General features: G+C 53.4%; 5 protein-coding genes across 5 annotated transcripts in view; 1 reads left to right on the top strand and 4 right to left on the bottom strand.

Moving 5' to 3' along the window:
• Window positions 1-12,313: 12,313 nt before the first annotated feature.
• LOC144827003 (histone H3) lies at window positions 12,314-14,814 on the bottom strand. Its single transcript, XM_078685466.1, has one exon. It carries the CDS (start codon window positions 14,752-14,754, stop codon window positions 14,344-14,346), a length of 411 nt encoding a protein of 136 aa, XP_078541592.1. The 5' UTR covers window positions 14,755-14,814; the 3' UTR covers window positions 12,314-14,343.
• LOC144827900 (histone H2A type 2-C-like) lies at window positions 12,332-12,730 on the bottom strand. Its single transcript, XM_078686061.1, has one exon. It carries the CDS (start codon window positions 12,728-12,730, stop codon window positions 12,332-12,334), a length of 399 nt encoding a protein of 132 aa, XP_078542187.1.
• Window positions 13,015-13,395, top strand: LOC144827898 (histone H2B 1.2-like). Its single transcript, XM_078686060.1, has one exon. It carries the CDS (start codon window positions 13,015-13,017, stop codon window positions 13,393-13,395), a length of 381 nt encoding a protein of 126 aa, XP_078542186.1.
• An 814-nt stretch (window positions 14,815-15,628) lies between the features above and the next one.
• On the bottom strand, window positions 15,629-16,323 carry LOC144827002 (histone H1.3-like). Its single transcript, XM_078685465.1, has one exon. It carries the CDS (start codon window positions 16,321-16,323, stop codon window positions 15,679-15,681), a length of 645 nt encoding a protein of 214 aa, XP_078541591.1. The 3' UTR covers window positions 15,629-15,678.
• Window positions 16,324-16,984: 661 nt separating this feature from the next.
• Window positions 16,985-19,094, bottom strand: part of LOC144827897 (histone H2A type 2-C-like) — a 32,536-nt gene continuing 30,426 nt past the window's right edge. The window contains exon 2 of the mRNA XM_078686059.1: window positions 16,985-17,057. Coding sequence (XP_078542185.1) covers window positions 16,985-17,057 — 73 coding nt within the window. The remainder of the gene's footprint in view (window positions 17,058-19,094) is intronic.

Raw genomic sequence — 19,094 nt, 5'->3', positions numbered from 1 at the left:
GCCTGGAAGCTGGAAGTAGGCCCAAGGCCTTGCAGGCCTTTCCTGATACTGTGAAAGGGGTGAAATAGACTTTATTGGGCATGTGGAGTGTTTTGCTTTAACACCTCCAGCCAGGGGGATAACCCCAATTCTTACCCTGCGCTGAGCTCCATAACCCTGGGTAGAAAGTGTGACTTCATCCCCTTGAAGCTGAACACCACCAAATGTCACCGGTATCAGTAAAATTTGTGCCTGGAAGCTGGAAGTAGGCCCAAGGCCTTGCAGGCCTTTCCTGATACTGTGAAAGGGGTGAAATAGACTTTATTGGGCATGTGGAGTGTTTTGCTTTAACACCTCCAGCCAGGGGGATAACCTAAAATCTTACCCTGCGCTGAGCTCCATAACCCTGGGTAGAAAGTGTGACTTCATCCCCTTGAAGCTTAACACCACCAAATGTCACAGGTATCAGTAAAATTGGTGCCTGGAAGCTGGAAGTAGGCCCAAGGCCTTGCATGCCTTTCCTGATACTGTGAAGGGGTGAAATAGACTTTTTTGGGCATGTGGAGTGTTTTGCTTTAACACCTCTAGCCAGGGGGATAACCTGAAATCTTACCCTGCGCTGAGCTCCATAACCCTGGGTAGAAGGTGTGACTTCATCCCCTTGAAGCTTAACACCACCAAATGTCACAGGTATGAGTAACATTGGTGCCTGGAGGCTGGAAGTAGGCCCAAGGCCTTGCATGCCTTTCCTGATACTGTGAAGGGGTGAAATAGACTTTAATGGGCATGTGGAGTGTTTTGCTTTAACACCTCCAGCCAGGGGGATAACCTAAAATCTTACCCTGCGCTGAGCTCCATAACCCTGGGTAGAAAGTGTGACTTCATCCCCTTGAAGCTTAACACCACCAAATGTCACAGGTATCAGTAAAATTGGTGCCTGGGAGCTGGAAGTAGGCCCAAGGCCTTGCATGCCTTTCCAGATACTGTGGAGGGGTGAAATAGACTTTATTGGGCATGTGGTGTGTTTTGCTTTAACACCTCAAGCCGGGGGGATAACCTGGAATCTTACCCTGCGCTGAGCTCCATAACCCTGGGTAAAAGGTGTGACTTCATCCCCTTGAAGCTTAACACCACCAAATGTCACAGGTGTCAGTAACATTGGTGCCTGGGGGCTGGAAGTAGGCCCAAGGCCTTGCAGGCCTTTCCTGATACTGTGAAGGGGTGAAATAGACTTTAATGGGCATGTGGAGTGTTTTGCTTTAACACCTCCAGCCAGGGGGATAACCTAAAATCATACCCTGCGCTGAGCTCCATAACCCTGGGTAGAAGGTGTGACTTCTTCCCCTTGAAGCTTAACACCACCAAATGTCACAGGTATCAGTAACATTGGTGCCTGGAGGCCTGAAGTAGGCCCAAGGCCTTGCAGGCCTTTCCTGATACTGTGAAGGGGTGAAATACAAATTATTGGGCATGTGAAGTGTTTTGCTTTAACACCTCAAGCCAGGGGGATAACCTGAAATCATACCCTGCACTGAGCTCCATTACCCTGGGTAGAAGGTGTGACTTCATCCCCTTGAAGCTTAACACCACCAAATGTCACAGGTGTCAGTACAATTGGTGCCTGCAGGCTGGAAGTAGGCCCAAGGCCTTTCAGGCCTTTCCTGATACTGTGAAGGGGTGAAATAGACTTTATTGGGCATGTGAGGTGTTTTGCTTAAACACCTCCAGCCAGGGGGATAACCTAAAATATTACCCTGCGCTGAGCTTCATAACCCTGGGTAGAAAGTGCGACTTCATCCCCTTGAAGCTTAACACCTCCAAATGTCACAGGTATCAGTGTAATTGGTGCCTGGAGGCTGGAAGTAGGCCCAAGGCCTTGTAGGCCTTTTACTGATACTGTGAAGGGGTGAAATAGACTTTATTGGGCATGTGAAGTGTTTTGCTTTAACACCTCAAGCCAGGGGGATTACCTGGAATCTTACCCTGCGCTGAGCTCCATAACCCTGGGTAAAAGGTGTGACTTCATCCCCTTGAAGCTGAACACCTCCAAATGTCTCAAGTATCACAAAAACAGGTGCCTGGAGGCTGGAAACTGGCACTAGGCCTTGGAGGCCTTTCCTGATACTGTGAAGGGGTGAAATAGACTTTAATGGGCATGTGGAGTGTTTTGCTTTAACACCTCCAGCCAGGGGGATAACCTAAAATCTTACCCTGCGCTGAGCTCCATAACCCTGGGTAGAAGGTGTGACTTCTTCCCCTTGAAGCTTAACACCACCAAATGTCACAGGTATCAGTAACATTGGTGCCTGGAGGCCTGAAGTAGGCACAAGGCCTTGCATGCCTTTCCTGATACTGGGAAAGGGTGAAATACACTGTACTGGGCATGTGAGGTGTTTTGCTTAAACACCTCAAGCCAGGGGGATAACCTGAAATATTACCCTGCGCTGAGCTCCATAACCCTGGGTAGAAGGTGTGACTTCTTCCCCTTTAAGCTTAACACCACCAAATGTCGCAGGTGTCAGTAACATTGGTGCCTGGGGGCTGAAAGTAGGCCCAAGGCCTTGCAGGCCTTTCCTGATACTGTGAAGGGGTGAAATAGACTGTGTTGGGCAAGTGAAGTGTTTTGCTTTAACACCTGCAGCCAGGGGGATAACCTGAATTGTTACCCTGCACTGAGCTCCATAACCCTGGGTAGAAGGTGTGACTTCTTCCCCTTGAAGCTTAACACCACCAAATGTCACAGGTATCAGTAACATTGGTGCCTGGAGGATGGAAGTAGGCCCAAGGCCTTGCAGGCCTTTCCTGATACTGTGAAGGGGTGAAATAGACTTTATTGGGCATGTGAAGTGTTTTGCTTTAACACCTCCAGCCAGGGGGATAACCCCAATTCTTACCCTGCGCTGAGCTCCATAACCCTAAGGTAGAAAGTGTGACTTCATCCCCTTGAAGCTGAACACCACCAAATGTCACCGGTATCAGTAAAATTGGTGCCTGGAAGCTGGAAGTAGGCCCAAGGCCTTGCAGGCCTTTCCTGATACTGTGAAAGGGGTGAAATAGACTTTATTGGGCATGTGGAGTGTTTTGCTTTAACACCTCCAGCCAGGGGGATAACCCCAATTCTTACCCTGCGCTGAGCTCCATAACCCTGGGTAGAAAGTGTGACTTCATCCCCTTGAAGCTGAACACCACCAAATGTCACCGGTATCAGTAAAATTTGTGCCTGGAAGCTGGAAGTAGGCCCAAGGCCTTGCAGGCCTTTCCTGATACTGTGAAAGGGGTGACATAGACTTTATTGGGCATGTGGAGTGTTTTGCTTTAACACCTCCAGCCAGGGGGATAACCTAAAATCTTACCCTGCGCTGAGCTCCATAACCCTGGGTAGAAAGTGTGACTTCATCCCCTTGAAGCTTAACACCACCAAATGTCACAGGTATGAGTAACATTGGTGCCTGGAGGCTGGAAGTAGGCCCAAGGCCTTGCATGCCTTTCCTGATACTGTGAAGGGGTGAAATAGACTTTAATGGGCATGTGGAGTGTTTTGCTTTAACACCTCCAGCCAGGGGGATAACCTAAAATCTTACCCTGCGCTGAGCTCCATAACCCTGGGTAGAAAGTGTGACTTCATCCCCTTGAAGCTTAACACCACCAAATGTCACAGGTATCAGTAAAATTGGTGCCTGGGAGCTGGAAGTAGGCCCAAGGCCTTGCATGCCTTTCCAGATACTGTGGAGGGGTGAAATAGACTTTATTGGGCATGTGGAGTGTTTTGCTTTAACACCTCCAGCCAGGGGGATAACCTAAAATCTTACCCTGCGCTGAGCTCCATAACCCTGGGTAGAAGGTGTGACTTCTTCCCCTTGAAGCTTAACACCACCAAATGTCACAGGTATCAGTAACATTGGTGCCTGGAGGCCTGAAGTAGGCACAAGGCCATGCAGGCCTTTCCTGATACTGGGAAAGGGTGAAATACACTGTACTGTGCATGTGAGGTGTTTTGCTTAAACACCTCAAGCCAGGGGGATAACCTGAAATATTACCCTGCGCTGAGCTCCATAACCCTGGGTAGAAGGTGTGACTTCTTCCCCTTTAAGCTTAACACCACCAAATGTCACAGGTGTCAGTAACATTGGTGCCTGGGGGCTGGAAGTAGGCCCAAGGCCTTGCAGGCCTTTCCTGATACTGTGAAGGGGTGAAATAGACTTTTTTGGGCATGTGGAGTGTTTTGCTTTAACACCTCTAGCCAGGGGGATAACCTGAAATCTTACCCTGCGCTGAGCTCCATAACCCTGGGTAGAAGGTGTGACTTCATCCCCTTGAAGCTTAACACCACCAAATGTCACAGGTATGAGTAACATTGGTGCCTGGAGGCTGGAAGTAGGCCCAAGGCCTTGCATGCCTTTCCTGATACTGTGAAGGGGTGAAATAGACTTTAATGGGCATGTGGAGTGTTTTGCTTTAACACCTCCAGCCAGGGGGATAACCTAAAATCTTACCCTGCGCTGAGCTCCATAACCCTGGGTAGAAAGTGTGACTTCATCCCCTTGAAGCTTAACACCACCAAATGTCACAGGTATCAGTAACATTGGTGCCTGGGAGCTGGAAGTAGGCCCAAGGCCTTGCATGCCTTTCCAGATACTGTGGAGGGGTGAAATAGACTTTATTGGGCATGTGGTGTGTTTTGCTTTAACACCTCAGGCCGGGGGGATAACCTGGAATCTTACCCTGCGCTGAGCTCCATAACCCTGGGTAAAAGGTGTGACTTCATCCCCTTGAAGCTTAACACCACCAAATGTCACAGGTGTCAGTAACATTGGTGCCTGGGGGCTGGAAGTAGGCCCAAGGCCTTGCAGGCCTTTCCTGATACTGTGAAGGGGTGAAATAGACTTTATTTTGCATGTGAAGTGTTTTTCTTTAACACCTCCAGCCAGGGGGATAACCCGAATTCTTACCCTGCACTGAGCTCCATAACCCTGGGTAGAAGGTGTGACTTCATCCCCTTGAAGCTTAACACCACCAAATGTCACAGGTGTCAGTAACATTGGTGCCTGGGGGCTGGAAGTAGGCCCAAGGCCTTGCAGGCCTTTCCTGATACTGTGAAGGGGTGAAATAGACTTTATTGGGCATGTGGTGTGTTTTGCTTTAACACCTCAAGCCGGGGGGATAACCTGGAATCTTACCCTGCGCTGAGCTCCATAACCCTGGGTAAAAGGTGTGACTTCATCCCCTTGAAGCTTAACACCACCAAATGTCACAGGTGTCAGTAACATTTGTGCCTGGGGGCTGGAAGTAGGCCCAAGGCCTTGCAGGCCTTTCCTGATACTGTGAAGGGGTGAAATAGACTTTTTTGGGCATGTGGAGTGTTTTGCTTTAACACCTCTAGCCAGGGGGATAACCTGAAATCTTACCCTGCGCTGAGCTCCATAACCCTGGGTAGAAGGTGTGACTTCATCCCCTTGAAGCTTAACACCACCAAATGTCACAGGTATGAGTAACATTGGTGCCTGGAGGCTGGAAGTAGGCCCAAGGCCTTGCATGCCTTTCCTGATACTGTGAAGGGGTGAAATAGACTTTAATGGGCATGTGGAGTGTTTTGCTTTAACACCTCCAGCCAGGGGGATAACCTAAAATCTTACCCTGCGCTGAGCTCCATAACCCTGGGTAGAAAGTGTGACTTCATCCCCTTGAAGCTTAACACCACCAAATGTCACAGGTATCAGTAAAATTGGTGCCTGGGAGCTGGAAGTAGGCCCAAGGCCTTGCATGCCTTTCCAGATACTGTGGAGGGGTGAAATAGACTTTATTGGGCATGTGGTGTGTTTTGCTTTAACACCTCAAGCCGGGGGGATAACCTGGAATCTTACCCTGCGCTGAGCTCCATAACCCTGGGTAAAAGGTGTGACTTCATCCCCTTGAAGCTTAACACCACCAAATGTCACAGGTGTCAGTAACATTGGTGCCTGGGGGCTGGAAGTAGGCCCAAGGCCTTGCAGGCCTTTCCTGATACTGTGAAGGGGTGAAATAGACTTTTTTGGGCATGTGGAGTGTTTTGCTTTAACACCTCTAGCCAGGGGGATAACCTGAAATCTTACCCTGCGCTGAGCTCCATAACCCTGGGTAAAAGGTGTGACTTCATCCCCTTGAAGCTTAACACCACCAAATGTCACAGGTGTCAGTAACATTGGTGCCTGGGGGCTGGAAGTAGGCCCAAGGCCTTGCAGGCCTTTCCTGATACTGTGAAGGGGTGAAATAGACTTTTTTGGGCATGTGGAGTGTTTTGCTTTAACACCTCTAGCCAGGGGGATAACCTGAAATCTTACCCTGCGCTGAGCTCCATAACCCTGGGTAGAAGGTGTGACTTCATCCCCTTGAAGCTTAACACCACCAAATGTCACAGGTATGAGTAACATTGGTGCCTGGAGGCTGGAAGTAGGCCCAAGGCCTTGCATGCCTTTCCTGATACTGTGAAGGGGTGAAATTGACTTTTTTGGGCATGTGGAGTGTTTTGCTTTAACACCTCCAGCCAGGGGGATAACCTAAAATCTTACCCTGCGCTGAGCTCCATAACCCTGGGTAGAAAGTGTGACTTCATCCCCTTGAAGCTTAACACCACCAAATGTCACAGGTATCAGTAAAATTGGTGCCTGGGAGCTGGAAGTAGGCCCAAGGCCTTGCATGCCTTTCCAGATACTGTGGAGGGGTGAAATAGACTTTATTGGGCATGTGGTGTGTTTTGCTTTAACACCTCAAGCCGGGGGGATAACCTGGAATCTTACCCTGCGCTGAGCTCCATAACCCTGGGTAAAAGGTGTGACTTCATCCCCTTGAAGCTTAACACCACCAAATGTCACAGGTGTCAGTAACATTGGTGCCTGGGGGCTGGAAGTAGGCCCAAGGCCTTGCAGGCCTTTCCTGATACTGTGAAGGGGTGAAATAGACTTTATTGGGCATGTGGTGTGTTTTGCTTTAACACCTCAAGCCGGGGGGATAACCTGGAATCTTACCCTGCGCTGAGCTCCATAACCCTGGGTAAAAGGTGTGACTTCATCCCCTTGAAGCTTAACACCACCAAATGTCACAGGTGTCAGTAACATTTGTGCCTGGGGGCTGGAAGTAGGCCCAAGGCCTTGCAGGCCTTTCCTGATACTGTGAAGGGGTGAAATAGACTTTTTTGGGCATGTGGAGTGTTTTGCTTTAACACCTCTAGCCAGGGGGATAACCTGAAATCTTACCCTGCGCTGAGCTCCATAACCCTGGGTAGAAGGTGTGACTTCATCCCCTTGAAGCTTAACACCACCAAATGTCACAGGTATGAGTAACATTGGTGCCTGGAGGCTGGAAGTAGGCCCAAGGCCTTGCATGCCTTTCCTGATACTGTGAAGGGGTGAAATAGACTTTAATGGGCATGTGGAGTGTTTTGCTTTAACACCTCCAGCCAGGGGGATAACCTAAATTCTTACCCTGCGCTGAGCTCCATAACCCTGGGTAGAAAGTGTGACTTCATGCCCTTGAAGCTTAACACCACCAAATGTCACAGGTATCAGTAAAATTGGTGCCTGGGAGCTGGAAGAAGACCCATGGCCTTGCCGGCCTCATCTGACACTGTGAAGGGGTGACATACACTTTATTGGACTTTTGAAGTGTGTTGTTTTCACACCCCCAGCCAGGAGTATAACCCTAAATATTACCCTGCGCGGAGTTCCTTAGCCCTGGGTAGGAGGAGTGACTTTGTACCCTTGAAGCTGCAGGCTTCATAATGTCACAAGTATCACGAAAATAGGTGCCTGGAGGTCGGAAATGTGCCTATGGTCTTGCAGGCCTGGGTCTGATACTGTAAAGGGGTTAGATACAGTGTTGGAATAAATAACTCTTTCGTTTTCCCACCGCCAGCCAGGGATGGAACCTGAAATCTTACCCTGCGCGGGGCTCCATAGCCCAGGCTCGTAGGAGCAACTGTATCCCCTTTGAAGATTAACTCCGCCAAATGTTACAAGTATCCCTATAAGAGGTGTTTGGAGGCTAGGAATGGGCCCACAGCCTTGTGCTGATACTGTAACAGGGGGGTATCTCACCCTGCGCGGAGCTCCATAGCCCTGTGCAGAAATAGACACTTTGTGCCTGCAGGCTAGAAATGGGCTTGGGACACTGAAGGCTAGGATCTGATAATGCAAAGTGCTTTATATACCTTTTGAATGACGTTTATTTTTCTCCGCCTCCAGCCTAAGGGGAAATCCTGAAATATTACCCTAATCTGAGCTCCATAGCCCTATGTAGAAAAAGTGACTTAGTCCCCTAGAACCTAAACATTGAGCAAAATATATATATATTTTGTATAAACAGTTTTAAATGGGTAAATTGTACCCGGATCGGAGCTCCATAAGCCGGGTAGAAAAAGTGACTTTGGCCCCTTGAACCTAGAGTTATTTGAAGAAGAAAAAAAAATTGTATGTGTATATATTTTTTTTTATTTATTTATTTTGGACCACCTTCAGCTTAGGGGGAAAACCTGAAGTTTTACCCGGATCGGAGCTCCACATCCTCGGGTAGAAACAGTGACGTTGTCCCCTTGAACCTCAAGTTAGTTAAAAAAAAAAAAAAAGTTTAGTTTTCTTTTTTTTTTGCCGACCTCCGGCTAAGGGGGAAAACCCGAAATTGTACCCGGATCGGAGCTCCCCAGCCCTGGGTAGAACAAGTGACTTTGTCCCCTTGAACCTAAGGAGACAGTAAAAAAAAAAAGTATATATAGTTTTTTTTGTTTTTTTTGCCGACCTCCAGCTAAGGGGGAAAACCGGAAATGTTACCCGAATCGGAGCTCACCAGCTCTGGGTAGGAAAAGTGACTTTGTCCCCTAGAACCTAAAGAGTTAGTAAAAAAATTTAAAAATGAGAATATATATATATTTTTTTTTTTTGACGACCTCCAGCTAAGGGGGAAATGTGGAAATTGTACCCGAATCAGAGCTCACCAGCCATGGCTAGAAACATGGCTTGAACATAAAGTTAGAAAAAAAGTGTATGTATCGGTTTTTTTTTTTGCCGACCTCCAGCTAAGGGGGAAATGCGGAAATTTTACCCGAATCGGAGCTCACCAGCCCTGGGTAGAAGTGGTGCCCACGTCCCCTTGAACCAAAATGTCCACACACAAAAAAGAAAAATACTGAAACCGCTGTTTAAAGGCCCAGAGGGACCCGTAAACGGACATGGTGGTTCACCACACAATTTCGGATCCCACACCCTCTTCCTATAGGCCTGCATGGGAACCCTACTTTATCGACTATTAAGCCCCAGGGCTTACAGCTCCTGGGTGGAAGACAAAGTTGGAGATAGCACGGCCGTTCCGCCGCCCAGCCATCTGGTCGCCGTAGCTGACTGGGCTATCTGGTCGCCGACCAGATGGCCCAGTGATCTGCGGCGACCAGATGGCCGGGCGGCGAAATGGCCGCGCTAACTCCAACTTTGTCTCCCAGCCAGGCGCTGTAAGCCCCCACTACGTGGGGGGCTTAATAGTCGGTGAACTGCGTGACTCGTGGGGCCCTGAGCCGGGCTAAACCCACCGTAGGTCCCCAGTCCAGGGCTCCATGATGGCAGGCCCCTGGACCGGGCTGAACCTGCCTTATCTCCCCTGTGAAGGACTCCAGGATAACGTGACCCTGGGACGGGCTAAACACCAATTAGGTCCCCAGGCCAGGGCTCCGTGATGGCAGGCCCCTGGACCGGGCTGAACCTACCTTAGGTCCCCAGTCCAGGGCTCCATGATGGCAGGCCCCTGGACCGGGCTGAACCCACCTTCGGTCCCCAGACAAGGGCTCCATGATGGCGGGCCCCTGGGCCGGGCTAAACCCACCGTAGGTCCCCAGTCCAGGGCTCCATGATGGCAGGCCCCTGGACCGGGCTGAACCCACCTTATGTCCCCAGTCCAGGCTCCATTATGGCGGGCCCCTGGGCCGGGCTAAACCTGCCTTATCTCCCCAGTGAAGGGCTCCAGGCTAACGGGACCCTGGGACGGGCTAAACACGCCTTAGGTCCCCAGGCAAGGGCTCCATGATGGCGGGTCCCTGGTCCGGGCTAAACCCACCGTAGGTCCCCAGGCAAGGGCTCCATGATGGCGGGCCACTGGTCCGAGCTAAACCCACCGTAGGTCCCCTGTCAAGGGCTCCATGATGGCGGGCCCCTGGGCCGGGCTAAACCTGCCTTATCTCCCCAGTGAAGGGCTCCAGGATAACGGGACCCTGGGACGGGCTAAGCCCACCATAGGTCCCCAGTCCAGGGCTCCATGATGGCAGGCCCCTGGACCGGGCTGAACCTGCCTTATCTCCCCAGTTAAGGGCTCCATGATGGCAGGCCACTGGACCGGGCTGAACCCACCTTAGGTCCCCAGTCCAGGGCTCCATGATGGCAGGCCCCTGGACCGGGCTGAACCCACTTTAGGTGCCCAGTCCAGGGCTCCGTGATGGCGGGCCCCTGGGCCGGGCTAAACACGCCTTAGGTCCCCAGTTTAGGGCTCCAGGATAACGGGACCCTGGGACGGGCTAAGCCCACCATAGGTCGACAGGCAAGGGCTCCATGATGGCGGGCCCCTGGGCCGGGCTAAACCTGCCTTATCTGGCCAGTGAAGGCTCCAGGCTAACGGAACCCTGGGACGGGCTAAGCCCACCATAGGCCATGATGGCAGGCCCCTGGACCGGGCTGAACCCACCGTAGGTCCCCAGACAAGGGGTACATAATGGCGGGCACCTGGGCCGGTCTAAACACCCCCTTAGTTCCGCAGGGAAGGGTTCCAGCATGGCGGGCTCGTGGGCCGGGCAAAAGCCCCCCATGGTCCCCAGTCCAGGGCTCCAGGATGGCGTGCCCCTGGTCCGGTCTAAACACCCCCTTAGGGACCCAGTCCAGGGCTCCTGGGCCACGGGACAGCGCCCGACATGGTAGGGTGGCACCGGAGCAAATCCCCTCGTATTGGGCTAGCGAGTAGCCGATCCCGGCTCTGCGGCAACAATAGTGCATAGACACAGCTCTCCCATGACATCGTGGTCGGCTCTTAAAAGAGCCTTTGGGTTGGTGTTTTGCGTTATTTTCCGTGGGCAAGTCGAGTGTTTAACCGCCGAATCCGTAGAGGGTGCGGCCCTGGCGCTTCAGGGCATAGACCACATCCATGGCGGTGACGGTCTTCCTCTTGGCGTGCTCGGTGTAGGTGACGGCATCCCGGATCACGTTCTCCAGGAAAACCTTGAGCACCCCGCGGGTCTCCTCGTAGATGAGGCCGGAGATGCGCTTGACTCGCCACGGCGCGCCAGGCGGCGAATGGCCGGCTTGGTGATGCCCTGGATGTTGTCCCGGAGCACCTTGCGGTGCCTCTTGGCGCCGCCTTTGCCGAGCCCCTTCCCTCCTTTGCCGCGTCCAGACATGTTCTCCTCTCGGTGCTGTGAGCAGAAATGAAGTCTCGACCAGCAGCGGCTGCTTATATGGAGGAGCAGCGGACCCGCGCGGGAGCCCTGTGACGATACCCTGTGAGGCGGGAGAGCCCGGCCACGGCCCGCCCTCCGCAGGGAGCGGGGGCTGGAGAGGCCGTTGCCGTTTGAAAAAGAGCGGGCTCCCAGCCCGCCTTTGTTATGGGTTGGCTCAGCAGCTGCCGCCGGTGCGCAGATCACAGTCAAACACACGCAAGCACCTACCTTCCCGGCCCGCCTAAACCTCCCGTTCCTTTCCCCCTCCCAATATGAACAGCCTCGGGCATGTTTTAATGGAGCCCACACACTCACCGACACCACCCCGCTGTGTTTGGCCGCCTGCAACCTAGTAACACTGCCCACATCTCGCTCCCGGCTGGGGCAAGCCTGCACAAGGTGTCCCCCAAAAATGAAAAAAATATACATGTATATATTGATTGAAAAAGAGCGCGCTCCCAGCCCGCCTCTTTGTCAGGGGCTCCCGATCGGGCTCAGCAGCTGCCGCCGGTGCACTGATCACAGTCAAACACGCACACTCCTCCGTTCCAGGCCCCCACTTGTCACCGCGGCCCGCCTAACCCTCGCGTTCGGTGCCCGCTCGGCTGGGGCAAGTCTGCAAAATGTGTCCCTGAATATTCAAATTATACATGTATATACAAAAAAAAAAAAAAAATCAAAAACATTAATATGGTCGGCCTCATGCTAGGCTTTGGGACGGGACAACATTAAAGTGTACGGCCAGAGCTTGGGCATGCCCCCCCTATGAAGCTACGGTGCGGTGCGGGCGCTGCCGCACCTATGAAGCCGCCAGAGTAACACCTCGGCACGGATACGCTCTTTGATGGAGTCTGTGGATGGCCCTGAAAAGAACCTTTGTGTTTAGGGGGTGTTTCCACGGGGGTCTGCGGGCCTTTACTTGCTTGCTTTGCCCTGTGCCTTGTGGCTCTCGGTTTTCTTGGGCAGCAGCACGGCCTGGATGTTGGGCAGGACTCCTCCCTGGGCGATGGTGACTCGGCCCAGCAGCTTGTTCAGCTCCTCGTCGTTGCGGATGGCCAACTGGAGGTGTCTGGGGATGATGCGGGTCTTCTTGTTGTCCCGGGCGGCGTTGCCGGCCAGCTCCAGGATCTCAGCGGTCAGGTACTCCAGCACTGCAGCCAGATAGACGGGGGCACCGGCGCCCACCCTCTCGGCGTAGCTTCCCTTCCGGAGCAGCCTGTGCACACGGCCCACGGGAAACTGGAGCCCGGCTCTGGAAGAGCGTGTCTTGGCCTTGGCGCGGGCCTTTCCTCCCTGCTTTCCTCTTCCAGACATGGCGATCGATCTAGGGTCTCAGTCACACAACAGAGAGAAGAATACTTCTCTTTCTGCTGGACTCGGTAATATAAAGACTTCGAGAGCGTCTGATTGGTTGACAGCTAGGCGCTGACAGTACTTCTCATTGGAGGAGGGCTTAACATAGGAAGTGGGGAGCCTGCCAATGAGAAGAGAGAGCTGGGAAGGAGACTGCTTTGCAGGCCAAGCCCATAAATACAAGTGCCGGGCCCTCCTTCCGTATTTCTTTCGGCTTCACAGCAAGCAGTGAAAGAGCGTCCACCATGCCTGAACCAGCCAAGTCCGCGCCGGCTCCCAAGAAGGGCTCTAAGAAAGCGCTCTCCAAGCCGCCCAAGAAGGACGGGAAGAAGCGCAGGAAAAGCAGGAAGGAAAGCTATGCCATCTACATTTACAAAGTGATGAAGCAGGTGCACCCAGATACCGGCATTTCCTCCAAGGCCATGGGCATCATGAACTCCTTCGTGAACGACATCTTCGAGCGCATCGCTAACGAGTCTTCCAAACTGGCTCTCTACAACTCGCGGCGCACCATCACCTCCCGGGAGATCCAGACTGCAGTCCGCCTTCTGCTGCCCGGAGAGCTGGCCAAGCACGCCGTGTCGGAGGGCACCAAGGCCGTCACCAAGTACACCAGCGCCAAGTAAGGCTTCGAGGCGCATCACCAACAAACACAACGGCTCTTTTAAGGGCCAATCACTTCCTCCTTTTAAGAGCTAATGTGCTTCTGTTATCACTTGAGAAATATGTGTTTTAGAAGGGTAATGTTGAGTGCAGAAAGGCCCGCTCTCACGGGGCTTGCTGCAGACCGAGGGCCGACAGAGCAGGCAACCCGTTTTGCCTCTTTAAATTAACATATTCCTATGAATGAGCCCTCGTTGGGACCAAGTGTCACATAAGCACTGTAACGATGAGGTTAAATAAACCCACTGGGAATTCGCGCATCTGCCCTTGGGCTTATTCTTTTCCATGTATGGGGCGAACAGTGTTTGTGTGAGCCGGTTTAACGTTGTGTTAGTACTTTTAAGACCCTGGGGAACGGCTATAATCCGCCCCGGGGCAAACGTTCCTGAAATCGGACACATGAACCCGATGTACTGGCAGCACAGATGCGCTATAGCGCTGGCTTGTGACCAGCGGATCCCTACACAACCCTCTACCCCCAAATAAGCGCTCTATTAAATGAAGGACACATTTAAGAGGTGTTTGTGCACTGTGAACACGGAGTGCTCCGGTTCCCCCCCAGAGCCGGTATAAGTTGCCCAGTACTCGAGGTACTCTCAGAACCCGACGTACCGGGAGCACAGATGCCCCATAGTGCTGGCTTGTGACCCGCGGATCCCGACCACAACCCTCCACCCAAACAACGCTTTAAAATGAAGGACACATTGGAGAGGTGTTTGTGCACTGTGAACACAGAGTGCTCTGGTTTCTCCAGAGCCGGCGGTATAAGTTGCCCAGTGCTCGAGGTACTCACAGCCCACCCTCCCTAACCTGTAAAACACGTGCCATGACAGATAAGATAAGCTCGTAGGTGACAGGGTGGTGGCCCTTAAAAGAGCCGTTGTGGTGGTTGTCCGGGTCGGTCTGTCGCCTTAGGCCCTCTCGCCTCGGATGCGACGTGCCAGCTGGATGTCCTTGGGCATGATGGTCACCCTCTTGGCGTGGATGGCGCACAGGTTGGTGTCCTCGAAGAGCCCGACCAGGTAGGCCTCGCTGGCCTCCTGCAGGGCCATGACGGCGGAGCTCTGGAAGCGCAGGTCGGTCTTGAAGTCCTGGGCGATCTCCCTCACCAGGCGCTGGAAGGGCAGCTTGCGGATGAGGAGCTCGGTGGACTTCTGGTAGCGGCGGATCTCGCGGAGGGCCACGGTGCCGGGCCGGTAGCGGTGAGGCTTCTTGACGCCGCCGGTGGCAGGCGCGCTCTTGCGGGCAGCCTTGGTGGCCAGCTGCTTGCGGGGCGCTTTGCCGCCGGTGGACTTGCGGGCTGTCTGCTTGGTGCGGGCCATGGCGGGAGCGGTCTCTCTCGGCGAAGGCAGAGAAGAATGGCGTCGAACGGGGAAAGAGCCCTATTTATGTCCTCACAGACGGAGGGCTGCTCTGGTTGGCTGAGGAGACCGCCCCACGTTCGAAAATAGCCCGCGGTGTGCAATGATTGGTTACTGGACTGGAGGCTGCAGCCTAGCTGTCCAATGAGCTGTGGATAAAAGAGAACCCTCCGGTTGGATGATGTAGCCGGAGCCCGCGCCCCGGCCAGCCTTTGTCTCCGTGTCCGTCCATCCGCTGGTGGTCCACCCGACCCCGGTCAGCCGGGAGAGGAGCCCGAGATGTCATGAGCACGCCGCCCTGGAACACTCCCCGTTACCTGCGCTCGATGGAAAGTTCACAATCGTCTGCTTTATGCAGACACTATGTCGAGTTTGCCCGGGTACAGTGAAAGCACCAACACACACACACACACACACGTTAGCACACGTTTATAATAAACTGAGGTCTCATAACTCCCAGACCCCCTTTTACCCGCCCCATGTCACCCTGGAGCACGCAGTGCCCTGCGCTCCATTTAAAGTTCACAATCGTCTGCTTTATGCATACACTATGTCGAGTCTGCCCGGGTACAGTGAAAGCACCGAGACACAAACACGTAAGTATTGCACATGTACTATGAACGGAGGTCTTATAACTCCCGGACCCCCTTGTTTTCTATGTGATAACGATTTCAATCCACTCAGCACCGAAAGAGCCGTTTTATATGGCCAAGATCACACGCAGCACTCGCCTGTGAAACGGTGCGCTGGGATGTTTTGTGCGGTTTATTTTTGGAAAAGTGGGGCATTGGGTGGGTGCAAAGGTGGGGATGAACACGCTCTCTTCTAGACAGGGTGGTGGCCCTTAAAAGAGCCTTTGTGTTTGCAGTGTCTCGGTGCAAGCCCTTACTTCTTCTTGGGTGCTGCCTTTTTGGGCTTGGCTGCTTTGGGCTTGGCTGCCTTGGGTTTGACTACCTTGGCAGGGCTTTTCTTGGCTACTTTGGGCTTCGCCGCCTTGGCTTTCGCTGGGCTCTTGGCAGCCTTCTTGGCGGGGGCAGCCTTGGGCTTCTTGGGGCTCTTGGCTGCCGCCGGCTTCTTGACCTTCTTCGGGCTCTTCTTGACCCCCGCGGGAGCCTTTTTGGGCTTCTTGGCGGCAGGGGCAGCTTTCTTGGCCGCTGGCTTCTTGGTGGCTGTCTTCTTTGCCGCCTTCTTGCCCACCAGCTGCTTCTTGTTCACCTTGAAGGAGCCGGAGGCCCCGGTGCCCTTCAGCTGGGCTAGGGCGCCTTTGCTGACCAGGCTCTTCAGGGAGACCTTTACTCGGCCCTTGTTCTTGTCCGCATCGTAGCCGGCGGCGAGCAGCCCCTTCTTCAGGGCCGACAGGGAGACTCCCTTCCTCTCGGCCGAGGCAGTCACCACCTTCATAATCATGTCGGACACGCTGGGACCGGAAGGCTTCTTGGCCTTGGAGGCCCCCGCTGCTTTCTTCTGCTGCTTCTTCTTGGGGGCGACCTCAGCGGGAGGAGCCGCGACGGCGGGAGCGGTTTCTGCCATTGTAATGCAAGTCTGGGCGCAGGCACGGTCAGAGAACAGAAATGTACCGCCCGAGCCGAGCCCCGTGCATATATAGGGAGGAGCCAGCCCCTGATTGGTCCCGGGGAGAGAGGGCTGTGCGAGGCGCACTCGGCTCCCTGCTCCCAGCTGACTTTTGTGTTTCCTACCATCGGAATAACTAAGTTTTAAAACACAATCACTGAAACACACGCTCCCAGGCACACATGAAAAGAAGCCCAGCTTCAGCCCCTTCCCGCCCCCGCCCCCGTTTCAGCTGCCCCCGTCCTCAGAGGCTCGTAATGCCCCGTGGATCTCTGCCCTCCCCCGATGGCTGACGCCTCCGTGCCTGGAATCCCGGGCCCCGGGCCCCTTTTCCCCGGTCCACCCTCGCGCTCCGAGGCCGGGAGCGGCGGCCCGCGGGCGGGAGGGGCCTCCTGCAGGGAGCGGGCCCTGTGGCGGCGCAGTGGGGCTCCGGGGGCCGCGGGGAACGGGTTCTGGAACTGGCCGAAGTAACACAGGGCTCCGCCGGCCGAGCGCGGGGAGTGGAGACAATGCCCGGGGTCCAGGGGGGCCCTCGCCGCGCGCCTGCACCCTCGGCTGTGGCACCCACGAGTCGGGGGCAGCCGGGGGACTTTCACAAGCAGCGGGGCACGGTCCGGGCTCAGGCATCACCAGGGTGCTGCGCGCTGATAGCTGCACATGCAAGCAGAGGGCATTCACTGCCAAGGGCCGAGCTGGAGGAGACGGGCGCAGACTCAACATCATAAGCACACAGTGGCACGGTGAAGGCAGGCGGCCGAGTTAGGCCTGCATGATTAACGGCACCCCGAGGGAGAGCAGAGGGTGTGAATGCACCTGAAATGGTGACCCCCCCCAGTACCTGCATGGAGGCACTCTGCTGAGCTGCTTTTTTACAGCTGGAGTTAGGTTTTTTACCACTCAGGTGACGTACGTAGAAGGGAACCGACCTTAACAACGCGGTCAAAACACGTGACTATCACTGTTGTAGTGAGCCCGATTGCTGGCGTGGGGACCACTCCTGAATCAAATGGTCTGTCAAGAGAGCGAACAGTGCCCACGAATCAGATTCTGCGCCTGGCAGCCTGATTGAGATCTACTGCTAATTACAGGCTTTCGCTTTGGATGTAGGCAGAGGGAACCAAAAATAAAACACTTCACATAGTCCAAAACGTATATGAACACCATTCACAGTTTCAGATCTTAGCCTTCAGGTACTCTGGCCCATCCCTAGCTTGTCACTGGTATCACTAACACTGGTGCCTGGGGCCTGGAAACACACCCAAGGCCTTGCAGGTCTTTCCTGATACTGTGAAGGGGTGAAATAAATGTTATTGGGCATGTGAGGTGTTTTGCTTTAACACCTCCATCCAGGGGGATGACCTGAATCCTTACCCTGCGCTGAGCTCCATAACCCTGGGTTGAAGGTGTGACTTCATCCCCTTGAAGCTTAACACCACCACATGTCACAGGTATCAGTAACATTGGTGCCTGGAGGCTGGAAGTAGGCACAAGGCCTTGCAGGCCTTTCCTGATACTGCGAAGGGGTGAAATACAATTTATTGGGCATGTGAAGTGTTTTGCTTTAACACCTCCAGCCAGGGAGGATAACCTAAAATCTTACCCTGCGTTGAGCTCCATAACCCTGGGTAGAAAGTGTGACTTCATCCCCTTGAAGTTTAACACCACCAAATGTCACAGGTATCAGTAAAATTGGTGCCTGGATGCTGGAAGTAGGCCCAAGGCCTTGCAGGCCTTTCCGGATACTGTGAAGGGGTGAAATAGACTTTATTGGGCATGTGGAGTGTTTTGCTTTAACACCTCCAGCCAGTGGTATAACCTGAATTCTTACCCTGCACCGAGCTCCATAACCCTGGGTAGAAAATGTGACTTCTTCCCCTTGAAGCTTAACACCTCCAAATCTCACAGGTATCAGTAACATTGGTGCCTGGAGGCTGGAAGTAGGCACAAGGCCTTGAAGGCCTTTCCTGATACTGGGAAAGGGTGAAATAAACTGTACTGGGCATGTGAGTTGTTTTGCTTAAACACCTCCAGCCAGGGGGATAACCTACAATCTTACCCTGCGCTGAGCTCCATAACCCTGGGTACAAAGTGTGACTTCATCCCCTTGAAGCTTAACACCACCAAATGTCACAGGTATCAGTAAAATTGGTGCCCGGAAGCTGGAAGTAGGCCCAAGGCCTTGCAGGCCTTTCCTGATACTGTGAAGGGGTGAAATACACTTTATTGGGCATGTGAAGTGTTTTGCTTTAACGCCTCCAGCCAGGGGGATAGCCTGAATGCTTACCCTGCGTTGAGCACCATAACCCTGGGTAGAAGGTGTGACTTCTTCCCCTTGAAGCTTAACACCACCAAATGTCACAGGTGTCAGTAACATTGGTGCCTAGGGGCTGGAAGTAGGCCCAAGGCCTTGCAGGCCTTTCCTGATACTGTGAAGGGGTGAAATAGACTTTATTGGGCATGTGAAGTGTTTTGCTTTAACACCTCAGGCCAGGGGGATAAACTGAAATCTTACCCTGCACTGAGCTCCATAACCCTGGGTAGAAGGTGTGACCTCATCCCCTTGAAGCTTAACAACACCAAATGTCACAGGTATCAGTAACATTGGTGCCTGGAGGCTGGAAGTAGGCCCAAGGCCTTGCAGGCCTTTCCTGATACTGTGAATGGGTGAAATACACATTGTTGTGTATGGTAATTGTTCTATTTTCACGCCTCCAGCCTGGGGAGAAGCA

This window comes from Lissotriton helveticus, chromosome 4_1 (genome assembly GCF_964261635.1).
Source record: "Lissotriton helveticus chromosome 4_1, aLisHel1.1, whole genome shotgun sequence".
Taxonomy (NCBI): domain Eukaryota; kingdom Metazoa; phylum Chordata; class Amphibia; order Caudata; family Salamandridae; genus Lissotriton; species Lissotriton helveticus.
Note: the sequence above shows the minus strand (reverse complement) of the source record. Positions and strands in the feature narration are given on the sequence as shown.

Coding starts and splice junctions, on each gene's coding strand:
- LOC144827900 (XM_078686061.1), bottom strand. CDS start 12,730: ATGTCTGGAAGAGGAAAGCAGGGAGGAAAGGCCCGCGCCAAGGCCAAG.
- LOC144827898 (XM_078686060.1), top strand. CDS start 13,015: ATGCCTGAACCAGCCAAGTCCGCGCCGGCTCCCAAGAAGGGCTCTAAG.
- LOC144827003 (XM_078685466.1), bottom strand. CDS start 14,754: ATGGCCCGCACCAAGCAGACAGCCCGCAAGTCCACCGGCGGCAAAGCG.
- LOC144827002 (XM_078685465.1), bottom strand. CDS start 16,323: ATGGCAGAAACCGCTCCCGCCGTCGCGGCTCCTCCCGCTGAGGTCGCC.